This window comes from Podospora pseudoanserina, chromosome 5 (assembly GCF_035222485.1).
Source record: "Podospora pseudoanserina strain CBS 124.78 chromosome 5, whole genome shotgun sequence".
Taxonomy (NCBI): Eukaryota; Fungi; Ascomycota; class Sordariomycetes; order Sordariales; family Podosporaceae; genus Podospora; species Podospora pseudoanserina.
This window is the reverse complement of record NC_085924.1, coordinates 4,324,167-4,339,126: the sequence shown is the minus strand read 5'-3', so window position 1 is coordinate 4,339,126 and position 14,960 is coordinate 4,324,167. Positions and strand designations below refer to the sequence as shown.

Below are 14,960 nucleotides of genomic sequence, written 5' to 3'. Positions count from 1 at the left end.
GAGACAGCTCGGTATGCGGAGGAGCTGACTGTTTTGGGCTGCAAGTCCGGTTCCTACAGGCTCACAGATTGTTGTTCGTTCTCCAGGGCAGGTGCCCGAACTAGGTACCTTACACCCCGGCTTCAAAGAGGCTTGTAGGGTCGAAGTATCTCACTTTCAGGCACAGCATGTGAGGAAATGTCTTCGCACCACTATATAGAGACCGCTCTAGCTTCGTCGTAGACTCAAAGCCCTAGGTCTGCCTAGGCAGTCATCGTGCCTCTCTGCTATCTCAACGCCATCATGCATCTCAACCAAGCACCTCCGGCTCTGACCGACTCCAAGCATCTTCTCTCCGGTGAGATTGGCGTCAAGGAGATCATCAGCAAGACACCCGGCTCCGGCTCGGATGCGGGCTCGGTCACAACAGCCTATGATGATATCCCTACTTCAATCATGACGGCGGATGCTCTTGCTGCTGCCATATCAGACTCCAAGCGTGCAAGCAACAATCCCTCAGTTCCAGTGGCAATCTGCGGCATGGCTATGCGCCTGCCTGGAGGTATCACATCCTCCGAGCAGTTCTGGGATCTGCTGGTTAACAAGCGTGACGCTCGTAGTCGCATTCCAACCTCACGCTACGATGTGGATAGTTTCCTCTCTTCCACCGGCAAGAGTGGGACGGTCAACACAACTCATGGTTACTTTCTGGACCGCGACCTTACCCAGTTTGACGCTTCGTTGTTGTCCATGACGAGGAACGAAGTCGAAAAGCTGGATCCTCAACAGCTGTTGCTCCTGGAAATCACCAGGGAATGCCTTGAGAATGCAGGCGAAGCGGACTGGAGAGGCAAACGGATTGGTTGCTATGTGGGAACCTTTGGACAAGATTGGTTTGAGATGCAATCCAGAGATACCCAGGAGGCCGGACCCTACCGGATCACTGGAACAGAAGACTTCTTGTTGGCCAACAGAATCTCGTATGAGTACGACTTCAAGGGACCAAGCTTCATCGTCAAGACTGCTTGCTCAAGCTCGCTGATTTGCCTTGATCTGGCCACCAAGGCAATACAGAACGAAGACATCTCCAGTGCCATTGTCGGAGGTTCCAACTTGATCATGAACATGAACAGTAGGTTCCTCAACACCTACTCAAGAAGAACAGAAGCTAACAGTTCATAGTGACTCAGGCTCTTGCTGAACAGGGAGTTCTCAGCCCAAATGGCTCATGTCGGACCTTTGACGCCGACGCTGACGGCTATGCCCGAGGCGAAGCTGTCAACATGATCTACCTCAAGCGCCTCGACGAGGCCATCAGGGATGGCAACCCCATCCGTGCCATCATCAGGGGAACAGCAACCAACTTCGACGGCAAGACGCAAGGCATTGCGCAGCCCAGTTCCAAAAGCCACGAGGCATTGATACGAGACTGTTATAACAAAGCGGGTATCAGCGACTTCACCCGGACGGCCATGGTTGAGGCACATGGCACAGGCACAAAGACTGGAGACCCCATCGAGACAACCGCCATTGCCAACGTCTTTTACGAAAAGGGTGTATACATCGGCTCTGTCAAGCCGAACCTGGGCCACGCCGAGGGTGCTTCTGGCCTAACTGGCGTCATCAAGAGTGTTCTGGCGCTTGAGCACAAAGTCATTCCTCCCAATATCAAGTTTGACAAGCCGAACCCAAAGAGTAAGACCTATGCCATGCAGTTTTCCGACATTTATCTAACCGGAATTGTTGCAGTTCCGTTCCAAAAGGGCCTCCGAGTGCCGGTGGAACCGACCCCTTGGCCCCGAGACCGCCACGAGCGTATCAGCGTCAGCAGCTTTGGAATAGGCGGCGCTAATGCCCGTAAGTGTGTGCTCATTTGGTGGCCACGACAGACAGCTAACTTTATCCGCAAGATGTCATCCTGGACTCGGCAGACTCCTTTTCGGTTCCCATGGTTTTGACCAGTCCCAAGTCGACGCCCAGACTCCTGGTTGTCACGGGTAGCCTTCCTGACTCCGTCCTCAAAGGAGCCCGAGACATTGTCGACTATCTTGACAAACATGCTGACTCTGTGGGAGACTTGGCTTATACCCTTGGAGAGCGGCGGGAACATCTCGATTTCCGTTCATACGCGGTGGCAGTTGAAAGCGCACCCACTGTGTTTGCCGCGCCCCAAAAGGCGGCCAGTACCCCTTCGGGTGTCGTTTTCGCATTCAATGGCCAAGGCAGCCAGTGGGCCAGTATGGGATCAACATTGATTTCCAGTTTTCCCTCTGCCTCGGACGACCTCGATATCATGGACAAGGTGTTGTCAGGCTTGCCATGTCCGCCGGCATGGACTCTGAGAGACGAACTTTTACGCCCCAAAGAGACAAGCAATGTCAACAAGGCAGAGTTCTCGCAGCCTCTCTGCACAGCCGTTCAGATCATCATTGTTAACCTGCTGAGAAAGTTTGGAGTCGTCCCGGCAGGTGTCGTCGGTCATTCGAGCGGAGAGATTGCTGCGGCATATGCTGCCTCCGCCTTAGACATGCAAGAGGCCATCGTTGCTGCGTATCTGCGAGGTTTTGTCATGGGACAGCAGACCGGCCAAAAAGGAGCCATGGCCGCTGTTGGATTGGGCAAAGACGGGGTGGACCTGTTTCTCGTCCCTGGCGTGGTGGTTGCCTGCGAAAATAGTCCAACCAGCGTGACTTTGTCCGGCGACGCGGACAAGATCGACCAAGTCATTGCCGAGATCAAAGAGGAAGCCCCTGATGTGTTTGTAAGAAAGCTGGTGGTGGAGATGGCGTACCACTCCCGTAAGCTTGTCCATGTGATTCCATCAAAGAAAATAAGCTGACAGAACTCTAGATCACATGAAGAGCGTTGGCGAGATATACGAAACAATGCTTCGTCCTTTTGTTTCAAGCAAGTCGCCCTCGGTACCGTTCTTCTCAACCGTCACCAACAAAATCCTTGACCAGGGAGGATCTTTGGATGCTTCGTACTGGAGAAGCAATCTGGAATCACCAGTGCTCTTCCACACGGCTGTTCAAACTGTCCTTGCTCGTTTTCCCGAGAGCATTATTGCCGAAATTGGACCTCATTCGGCGCTTGCTGGTCCTCTCAGGCAGATCATGCAAACCTTTCAGCCAAACAAGGTCGAATACCTCCCTACTTTGGTCAGAGGCCAAGATGGGACTATCAACATGCTAACGTTCGCCGGCGAGCTATTCACAAGAGGCTTCAAGCTTGCATTTCAAGACATCAACCCCCGTGGCAAAGTCTTGACCAACCTCCCCAACCATCCCTGGCATTATGAGGGTCACTACTGGTACGAAAGCCGCCTGTCCCACATGAGGAGATTTCCCAAGTTTCCCCGTCACGACCTCTTGGGGTCTCACATTGCCGAGTGTGGTGATGCTGAGCCTGCATGGCGAAACATTTTGCGCCTCGCCGATGTCCCCTGGATCAGAGATCACATGGTCGGGCCCGATATCGTTTTTCCTGCGGCAGGCTACATTGCCATGGCAGGTGAAGCCGTTCGACAGGTCACGGGCTGCACTGATTACACTCTCCGAGAGGTATCCATCGGCCACGCCATGATATGCCGAGACTCGGGGCACAACGAGACCGTTTTAACGCTGCGTCCCCACCGTCTGACAACGAGCCTGAACTCGGCGTGGTACGAGTTTACAATCTCGTCGTGCAACGGAGGGGCGTGGACCAAGCACTGCTCTGGTCAGGTCATAGGTGGACGACACCTTGACGGCGTCGAGGTGCCCGCAATCAGGGACCTGCCGAGAAAGATTGCGGCAGGACCGTGGTACCAGACGTGGCGCAATGTCGGGCTTAACTACGGTCCTCGGTTTCAGGGCATCGAGAGGCTTTCTGCTCATCCTGCCGAGAACAAGGCTGTGGCTCACATCGTCAACCGAATCGATGAGAACGACTCTGTCTATCAGCTTCACCCGACGACCATTGACTGCTGTCTCCAGTTGTTCATGGCAGCGGCTTGCCGTGGACAGACACGAGCCATGCACAAGCGGTCGATCGTCCCCACGTTCCTTGGTGATGTCTACATCGGGACTTTGGGTGCCAATAATGAGATGACTGTGGAGGCTGGGGCTGACTACACAGTCAGAGGAGGCGTCGATGGCACATGCATGGGCGTTGGTCGAAACAATGAGGATATTGTGCTGGTCATCAGAGACATCAAACTGTCCCCTGTGGGGGAAGAAGAGCCTGCTCCTGAAGTTGATCCTCATGCTGGCGCGCACCTCGTATGGAAGCCCCATGTGGCCTTTCAAGACCTGAGAGACTTGGTCGACGTCCGGACCCTGGTGGAGCGAGAAACATTTCCCTTGTTGCAAAAGTTGACGCTATGCTGCTCCATCGAGGCTTGTAAGCGCCTGGAGGGCGTCATCCATACAATCGCCCATGAGCATCTCAGGAAATTTCATGCTTGGTTGCACGCCCAAGTGGAACAGGCCAAGAGTCGGGGATATGCCCTCGTCGATAATGTTGACGAACTCCTCCAGCTATCCTCGACGGAGCGAGTGACTCTTATTTCCCAAACAGCCAGGGAGATTGAGAACACAGAGGCATCCATCATTGGCACGGCTGTTCACAGGATCTTTGATGCAATCGAGGAGATTTTCCGCGGCGACATTGAAGCACTCGAGGTTCTTCGAAAGGGAGATGTGTTGACCAACTTGTACAACTTCATTGACAACAAGAATTACAGCCAATTCTTAAGACTGCTGAGCCACAGCAAGCCGAACCTAAAGATTCTCGAAGTCGGGGCCGGCACTGGAGCAACGACCGAGGTAGTCTTGGGTTCGCTGGATTCCTTCTCGTCCTACACCTTCACCGACATCTCTGCTGGCTTTTTCCCTGCGGCCAAGGAAAGATTCGACAAAGTCAAAGCCATGGAGTTTATGCCCCTTGATATCAGTATTGACCCAGCAAGTCAGGGATTTAAACTTGGCTCATATGATCTCGTCATTGCCACCAACGTCTTGCACGCCACGCCCAGCCTGCACGAGACGCTTGTCAACGTGAGGAAGCTACTGAAGCCTGATGGGCAGATGCTTTTGCAAGAGCTTTCCCCAACGACAAAGTGGTTCAACTACACCATGGGCCCGCTTTCGGGTTGGTGGCTGGGAGAGGCAGATGGTCGTCTCGACGAACCATACGTTGGCTATCAAAGATGGATTGATGAAATGTCCAAAGCTGGGTTTGAGCATGCTCACCCGGTTATGCTCAATGAAGAGGACGCGTTCTACGAGCTCAACATTACCTGGGTCGCATCGTGTGCTCCTCCTCCTCCCGTGGACCGCCGAGGCATCTCCGTCCTGTCAGCGCAGCCAGAAAGCCCCGTTGCCAACGCCGTGGTCAAGGCCCTCCAGAACCGCAATTTTGAAGTGGAAATCATTGGGCTCCATGACACTCCAAAGAGCGACATAATCTCCATTCTCGATCTCGAGACAAACAAGCCCTTCCTCGATGGTTTATCTCCAACCGCCTTCTCCCAGCTCCAGGCATTTACCACGAACCTTGGCAGCTCAAGCGGCTTTGGAATGCTGTGGTTGACTAAATCGTCCCAAGTCAACTGCACAGAGCCCCAGTACTCACGTATTCTTGGTCTCGCTCGCACTATTCGCAATGAGCTTCTCGTCGACTTTGCCACCCTTGAGCTCGAAAACCTGGACTTTTTGGCTTCTGACGAACAGATGAATACAATCTGCCAAGTTCTCTGCCACTTTCAACAGCAAATCGCCTCCGGTGGAGACCAAGGCGACGACGATTCCGGGACCGACTACGAGTATGCCCTGGTCAGAAACACCGTTTATGTCCCTCGTTTCCATCGCTTTTCTGTGGAGGACAGCTTGGCTCTCGAAGTTGACTCGGCATCCGCCGGAGCGGCTAGGAAGCTCAAAGTAACGAAACGGGGATCGCTGAAAGGCCTCGAATGGGTAAATGTCCCCAACTCAGAGCTTGGTGCATCCACGCTGGTTGGTGATGAGGTTATTGTCGACACAAGAGCGGCAGGGATGAACTTCAAGGACATCCTGACCGCTATGGGGGTGATTGACGGACAAAAGGTCGAGGGGACAGGGCTGGGGTTGGAGTGCGCCGGTGTCGTCAGCGCTGTCGGACCCGGTGCTGCTTCCAATGGCCTCAAAGTGGGAGACAGGGTGGCTGTGGGCGCGTTCAACAGCTATGCCACCAGGGTAAAGGCAAGAATTGTGGCCAAGATACCAGACGAGATCTCATTCGAAGAAGCAGCGACAATTCCGAGCGTGTACTGCACGGTTATCCATGGCTTGTTGGATCTGGCAAGGCTGAAAGCCGGTCAGGTAAGTCGGTCCAAGCTCTGTTTGATCGCTAAAAGGTGCTAAGTCCTTCAACAGTCCGTTCTCATCCACTCCGCCTGTGGCGGGATTGGTATCGCAGCGATCCATGTTGCTCGCATGGTAGGAGCGGAGATTTATGCAACAGTCGGTAGCGAAGAAAAGGTCCAGTACCTTGTTGATACCTTTGACATCCCGAGACAGCGCATTTTCCACTCTCGAGACTCTAGCTTTGTGGATGGCGTCTATCGTGAAACAAAGGAGCAGGGCGTTGATGTTGTTCTCAACTCTCTGTCGGGGGATCTCCTCCATGCTTCGGTCAGTACCCGTGCACATACACCCGGCTCCAAGGCTAACAAAGCACCAGTGGAAATGCGTTGCCGAGTTTGGCAGCATGGTCGAGATTGGCAAGAGAGATTTCATCGGCCACGGTAAGTTGGCCATGGACATGTTTCAGGAGAACCGCTCCTTCTTCGGCGTTGACCTTGCGCCCATGTACGTCAAGAGACCAGAAATGGCCAAAAGGTACAATACATCTCGTTCCCGGCTTGAAGCTCGTATTGCAAGCCCGCTGACATTCATCACAGTTTGCTGGAACGGGCCATGGCGTTTTACAAAGCAGGAAAGATCCATCCTATCCTCCCGATGACTTGCTACGATTGGTCCCAGCTGGAAGACGGGTTGCGGTTCATGCAGACAGGACAGCATACCGGCAAGCTGGTGGTGCGTATGCCTGGGGACCCTTTACTTCTCCCGGCTACAGCCACTGTCCGGAGCGGGTTTTCCCTTCGTGCAGATGCATCGTATCTTCTTGTCGGTGGGCTGGGTGGCCTGGGTCGACAGGTAGCCATCTGGATGGCAGAGAGCGGCGCAAGGCATCTGGTTTTCTTGTCTCGAAGCGGCCAAGATGCTCCAGAAGCTTCCCAACTTACCGAGGAGCTTGCCGCCATGGGCTGCGCTGTCAAGGTCATCAAGGGTAGTGTAACAAGCTTGCAAGATGTCCGCCGGGTCGCATCCGAGGCACGGCCCCCTGTTGCTGGTGTGGTTCAGCTGGCCATGGTTCTGAGGGATGCCGCATTCCCCCAAATGACACACAGCGACTGGGAGGCAGTCATGGGCCCCAAGGTTGAAGGGACATGGAACCTGCACAAGGCCTTTTCGGACGAAAGCCTCGATTTTTTCGTTCTCTTTGGGTCTTCCTCTGGTGTCTGGGGCAACCGGGGGCAGGCCAACTACGCTGCTGCCAACACGTTCCTAGATTCGTTTGTTCAGTATCGCCATCATCTCGGTCTCTGCGCGTCGGTCATGGATGTCGGCATTGTGGGCGATGTCGGCTACGTGAGCCAGAACAAGGCCGTCAAAGAGCTGTTCCAGTCCAAGGGTGCGCATATCCTGGGCGAGCAAAAGGTTCTTGATGCTCTAGAGCTTGCAATAAAGACATCAGGCCCCCCTGCTCCGAAGAGGTCCGCAACCGCTGAATCCTTTGTCAACAAGAGTCAGCTGGCTATTGGGCTGAGGGTTGATGAGTCGCGAGCTTCGGCCCAGAATCGTGCCGTCTCGCTGTGGGGTCGAGACCCTAGATTCGGTGTGTTGCGAAGCCATGAGAAGCAAAAGGCCGGCACAGCGGGCAGTATGCCAAGCGCAATGCTGGAGAAGCAGGATGGCTGCACTGATCTCGACGAATTATTTGCTGCTGCGAGCGACAATGCTCAGATATTTTCTGAGCCGTCTGCCAGCGCCATCATTTCGCGGCACATTGGCACAACGCTTCTGACCTTCATGATGAAGCCGGTCGAGAGCCTGGATGTCACGGCAAGCCCGGTATCGTTGGGCATCGATTCTCTGATGGCTATCGAGTTGCGCAACTGGTGTCGGCAGCGGCTGGGAACTGAGGTGACGGTTCTGGAGATTATGGGGGCGCCGTCGATTGAGAGTCTGGCGATGAGTGTCGTGGAGAGATTGCTGGCTGAAAGAGCATGAGGCTGTGTAGCTGCTAGCAAAGGTCCACTATCCTTTCAAATAATGAATCATAATGAATCATGCTTGGCTATCTTCTTGTCCAACCAATCAAAGTCAATTCGCATTGATATTAAAGTTTATTAGTCGAGTAATTGGACGGATCCTCCAATAAGATATAAAAGTGGTGACAATGATATTGATGATGATGTTCACTTTTTGATGTAACCAACACTGTAAAGCCGTATGAAGGAACTAAATATCGGCCTAACTATTTATCTAAACGGCCGTTACCGTTTTAATCGGTCTATACCTCTTTCGTCCGAAATAAAACCCCTTTCCTATTATTAGTAAATATTCTTACGACTTTTTGAATTATAAAGTAATGCGGGAAGGTTAAGGAAATACTCATAAATTTATAATTAAAAGTTTTATAAAATACTAAAGCCTTATTATAATTAACTTTTTTAATAGGTAAAATATTATTTTTCGTGCTTTTTTAACTAAGTAAGATCCAATAAAAATTTGAATTATAAATAGCTTATTAAAAATAATTATTTCGCTAATATAACTAAGTTCGAAACCTAGATTATCTTATATAAAAATAACGAACGGGTTAAATAGTTTATTATTATTAAAGTAAATTATAGTAATAATATAATAAATATTATTAATAAAATTTTCATATCTGCTTTATGTATTTTTTAAAGTAAAAATTAGAAATAATCTATTATTAATTAATACTAAAAAATATTTATTATTATTATTTGGGTAACTTTTTTGGTTTTTATAAATCCGGAATTAACCGATAATCCGACATAATTAAATTTATTTTAGAATTACATTAATTTTGACTTTATAATTATTCATAATTCATATATATACCCAGTTTAATCGAGATTTATCATTTATTAATTTCTTTTTAATATTGAAGCCTTTCGTAAAATATTATTTTAACTACGTATTATTATTACCAACGTTTTTTAAAAACGGTAAAAAATGGTAGAATAGGTAAAAGAAGAAGAAAAAAATATACCGGAATATAATAATATATTTATATAAGTTTAAATTACTTCAAATCGAAAAATTAAACTTGAAAACTTAATTAATCTTTTTGATTATATGTCACAGTTAAACCAACAGCAAGCTACGCTACATGTGGGACGCGGGGCGTCCAGCCAATCATTAAGGAAGTCAGGGGACGGCCAATCAGGCATGGACAAAAGTGCTATGGTGCCAAGGCTTACGAGCAGTCTGCAGGATGCAAGGTGCTAAGGGTAATCAGAGGTATAGCACGACGAGCATATTGCGGGATGCAATATGCTAGGAGTGATCGAGGCCGTAGCAGGACGAGCATCTTAGGGTTCCAAGGTCTATATATACGGAGGAACTAGCTGGCGTAGATAGACAGTTCCGCAGTATACAATATAAGTTACAATCGTTAGTATTAGACTATTGTAATAAAGATAAGCTATTATTATATATTATTTAGCTATACGGAACTAAGATTATTTAGAAGTACCTTTAACTAATATCCCTTTTAAAGGTTCTGGATAGAGGTTCGTTATACGTTATATACTTACTTTAACTTTATTACGGATAAGTTAAAAGCGTCTTTTTACTACTATAGCCGGACCTAAGAATATTTAGATAGGAGGCGTCCTGCCTAGCCCAGGCGCCGAGGGACCTTCCAGATATATATCTTTTACCGTAAAGCAGGTTATTAAGCGTCTTAAAAAGCTCGAGGACGAGGCTTAATAAACCCGGGAATAGATCTTCGCTATCTCGACTACGTCTAAGTCGGCCATTAAGTTCCCGGTACCGGAGCGTTATAAAGGAAAAAAGGTAAAGCTTAAAAGGTTTTTAATCTAGCTTAAAACTTATTTTCGTTAATACTTAAATTAATTTATTAACGAAAAGTCGAAGGTAATCTTCGCGGCTATTAAGCTTAAAGATAAGGCTTTCGCGTAGTTTAAGCCTATCCTCGACGATTATTATAAGTAGGAGCCGGAGGATTAGGAGAAAATTACCGTAGAATACTTCGAGAGCTACTATACCTTTAAGGCTAAATTTAAAGAAGTATTTAGGGAGTACGATAAGGTAAGGCGCGCGTAAAAAAAACTTTTAAACTTATATTAAACGCGTTTAACGGTTAACTATATAACTTAATTTAAAATCGATAGTTTACGTAATATTATTAACGATAAGGGGTTAATATAGTTTTTTTATTATAGCTTTAAAGAAAAAGTAAAAAATAAATTATATAAAGAGTTAAAGCCCGATACTATCGATAAATATATTACTATAATTATATAGATTAACGATCGGTAATTCGAGCGTCGTACGGAGAAAAGGAACTACAGTAAAAGTATTTATAATAATAATTATAAAGGATATTTCGGTAGTAATTATTTTAACGATAAATATAAATAAAGATATTTTAATATTAATTATTTCGGTACTATATATTTAGGACCGATAGACGTCGATACTATATAATAATAAAGGCCGTAAAGCCGGAGTTAAAGTAAAAATAACTTTAAGTATTTTAATTATAGTAAAGTAAAATATTTTAAAAAGGATTATGGGGTACCTAAACGGCTCGAATAGAAAAAGGAGATTATATTAATTACTATATCGAAGGGACCGAAGGTTATAAAGGTAATAACTATTAAATATTAATAAAGCAGAGTAGTAAGCTCCGAAAAAAACTTTAATTAATACGCTAGATAAGAAAATATAAAATTTTAAAAGGTAAAGGAAGCCCTAGAAAGATTAAAGGCAAAATATAAAAAAGGAGATCTTTAAATATAAATATTATAAAATTAATTAATATAGATCGTTATAAAAGTTATTACGGAGGTCGCTAAAGATAAAGGTCTTACGTAAAGACTTACTAAATAAACGATATTAAAGAGGTAATATAGTAAATACGGAATTACTATTTTATAAAATATATTATAGCCTATAAAACTTTTATATAAAAGTTAAAAAAAGTATTAAAAAGGTAAGAAGGTCGTTAATATTAAGATCGCGAAGTTACTAAAGAATATATTAATATTTATATAGTATATACTTTATAAAAAAAATACGGTATAACTTTATTTTAAGTATTTAGAATATCGGAAAATACTTTAGTTTTAATATATTATATATAGATATATAAAGTATTATTAAAGTAAAACGCTATATAACTATTAACCGATATATAAGGTAAGTAAAGAAAGTAAGCTATAATTAATTAAAAGGATTATAGCCCGATAGGAAAAGGCTTAATAGGAAGACCTAAACGACTATATTTTATAAAAAGTTTAAAATCCAGTTAAATTAAAGGATAGCCTTTAGGTTATATAAATCGTATTAAAGTATATAAAGTACTACGTTAAATACGTAAATAATTAAAATATAAATAATAATATATATTTATAAAAAAAATAATATTAAGATAGTACTTAAGCCTAAACTACGTTATATACTTATAAGAGAAAATTAAATAGTATTATTAAACTAAAACGTTTAAAATTAAATAGAAAAACCGCTATTAAACGTAAATATAAAAAAATATTAAAGACGGAAAATAGAAGGAAGTTAAGCGGGTATAGTTAAAAGACTTTATATTACTAAATAATCCGGAGTAAAAGAACGCTTTTAAACAATATAACCGTTTAGGAAACGACTTACGGCCCTTCGCGGGGACCGTTAACTTTTAACGGACCACGAACGATATTTTTAAAGGTATTAACGTAAGGTAAAAATATAAAATAACGATCCGGCGCTTATTAATAAGGTCGCTACCGTATAGGAAAGAAGTAAGAAAAATAAACGCTTTTAGGTTACTATACGATAAAGGGATCTTTAAATAATAATATTAATAAATAATAATATAAAAACGAATTTAATTTCGTTATAATTCGTATATTAGGCCTATATACTATAAAAAAAAAAGAAGGAATAAATTATTATATAAAAACTATTTCCTACATAAAAAGTCTATAGAAAGATATTACCTTTAGATATTATAGTCGAAGGAAAAACGATATTAATTATATTCGATATTATAAATATAGGACCCTCGAAGGATATAATTTTAAAATAATTATAGTATAAAGATTATAACTTAAATATTAATTAGAGGGATAGTAGTTATTTACGATTAAAAAAACCTTAAAAGTATTTAATTAACGATAGAAAATTAAAAGTACGTACGGAGTAAAGTATAGAATAAATATCCTCCACGGTATTACCGTAAGGAATATAGGAAATAATAATGTATTTTATCGATATAAGTAGTAAGATCGAAGAAATAGGGTTAATAACGTTAGTAGAAATATCGGAAGTTAATAAATACGCTTACTATAATAATATAGAGAAGGGCGAGAAGAAGGCGGTACCGGTAAAGTATCGAGGATACTTAGCTTTTACGGCTAAGTATTTAAAGGGGCTTTTAAAGTAAGGACCGTAGGACTACGAAATTAAAATAAAAGAAGGAACTAAATTATAACTATTTAAAGTTTACTATATTAACGATAAGTAAAGTAAAAAGCTACGGAAATATTTAAATAAAAACTTAAAGAAAGGATATATTAGGGAGTTTATATCGTTAATAGGATATTCTATATTCTTCGTACCGAAAAAAGATAGTAGTTTACGATTATATATAAATTACTATTAATTAAATAATAAAACGGTAAAAAATAATTACTTACTACCGTTAATATTTAAATTACGGAGTTAATTAGCCGGAGTATAATACTTTATACGCTTAAATATATTTATCGGGTACGCCTATATACGGATTAAAGAAAGAGATAAATAGAAAATAGTATTTTATATACCTTATAGTTATTTCGAGTATTTCGTAATACTATTTAAGCTAATTAATATACTCGCGACGTTTTAATTTTTCGTTAACTATATAATACGGAAGTACCTCGATAAAATAATAATATATTACCTTAACGATATTTTTATTTACTTATATACTTTAAAGGAATATAAACGGTATATACGAAAGATATTTAACGCGTTATATAGAGCCGGACTTTTAATTAATAAAGAAAAGAGCGAGTTTTATATATAAAAAATAATATATTTAAGATATTTAATATTACTAGGTAAGGTTTATATAGAACTAAGGAAAATTACGGTAATTAAGGACTAACCTACGCTATAGTTATAAATATATATTAAGGAATTTTTAAGATTTATAAATTTTTATTAAATATTTATTTAGGGTTATATAAATATTATAAAGCTATTTAATTACTTAATTAAGAAGGATATAGAGTTCCGGTAAAGGCAGGAAGAAAAGTAGGCCTTTTAAGAGCTAAAAAAAGCTATTTTAAAGGACCCGGTACTTAAATTATTAAACCTTAATTAACTATTCGAAGTCGAGGTAAATATATTAAACTATATAATCGGTAAATAATTAGGGTAGCGAGACGATAACGGTAAGTTATACCCGGTAGCTTTTTTTTTAAAGAAATTTAAGGAAGTACGTTAAAACTACTTAATCTATAATAAAAAACTATTTATTATTATCGAAGTATTCGAAAAGTAAAGGCTATACCTTAACGGTATTAAATATAAAATATAAGTCTATACGGATTATAAAAATCTATAGTATTTTATTATTATAAAAATCTTTAACGCGCGGTAAATATAATAATTAAAGTTTCTTTCGGAATTTAATTTTTAAATTAATTATAAAAAAGGTTCGGAGAACGCTAAAATAAACGTATTTAACCGGCGAGCCGACCACTATAAAGATATACTTAGGGAGTTACTATTATTATTTAAAGAGGCGCTAGATAGTACCTTTAAGTATCTATTATAACCGTAAATAGAATATTATATAATATATTATAAAAAAACTATTTTTAGTAAATATTAAAGGAAGTTAAGTAACGATATTATAGAATAATATTAGTAGGAAAAGCTAGAGTTATAAGGTATCTAAAAAAATAATTAGGGAAGGTTATAGTATAAAAATCGAGTATATATAAGGCTAGGTAATAAAATAATATTAATAATAGAGATTTACGTATTAAAGTTCGGAAAATATATAAGTATCGTTAAAACTATAGAAAAGATTAAATAGTATTTTAACTAATTAAAGATTAAAGATAACGTTAAAGAAATTATTTAATTATACTATACGTACGAAAGGATAAAGGTTATAAAGTATAAACCCTATAGATTTCTAAAGCTACTATTAATAGTAAAACAACTATAAAGTTTAATTATAATAAACTTTATTATTAAATTACTAAAATCTAAAAATACAGTAACCGGCGTTAAGTATAATAATATATTAACGGTAGTCGATAAGCTTACTAAGTAAGTATACTTTTTACCTTATAAAGAGACTTAATTAATAAAATAATTAACGGATATAATATTACGGTATATTATATTAATATATATATAGCTAAAGGAGTTTATTATAAACCGCGATATTAAGTTCGTATCGAAGTTTTAAAGAGCGTTAATAATAAGGTTAGGGGTAATAAATAAAGTATCTTTAGCCTACTACCTTTAAACGGACGGTTAAACGGAATGGTTTAACTAAATTGTAAAATAATACTTATAGAATTATATTAATTTTAAATAGGACGATTAGATTAAACTATTACTTACGGTATAACTAATATATAATATATTATTAACCGAAACGATTAAAGCTATATC

General features: G+C 41.6%; 1 protein-coding gene across 1 annotated transcript; it reads left to right on the top strand.

The window, feature by feature from the left end:
• The first annotated feature begins 175 nt into the window (after positions 1 to 175).
• On the top strand, positions 176 to 8,355 carry QC764_500380 (Type I Iterative PKS). The gene is made up of 8 exons (XM_062947302.1): positions 176 to 1,111; positions 1,162 to 1,674; positions 1,729 to 1,836; positions 1,890 to 2,777; positions 2,830 to 6,320; positions 6,375 to 6,632; positions 6,682 to 6,839; positions 6,902 to 8,355. The coding sequence occupies exons 1-8, from the start codon at positions 283 to 285 to the stop codon at positions 8,292 to 8,294; spliced, it is 7,638 nt and encodes a 2,545-aa protein (XP_062799746.1). The 5' UTR covers positions 176 to 282; the 3' UTR covers positions 8,295 to 8,355.
• Positions 8,356 to 14,960: the final 6,605 nt, after the last annotated feature.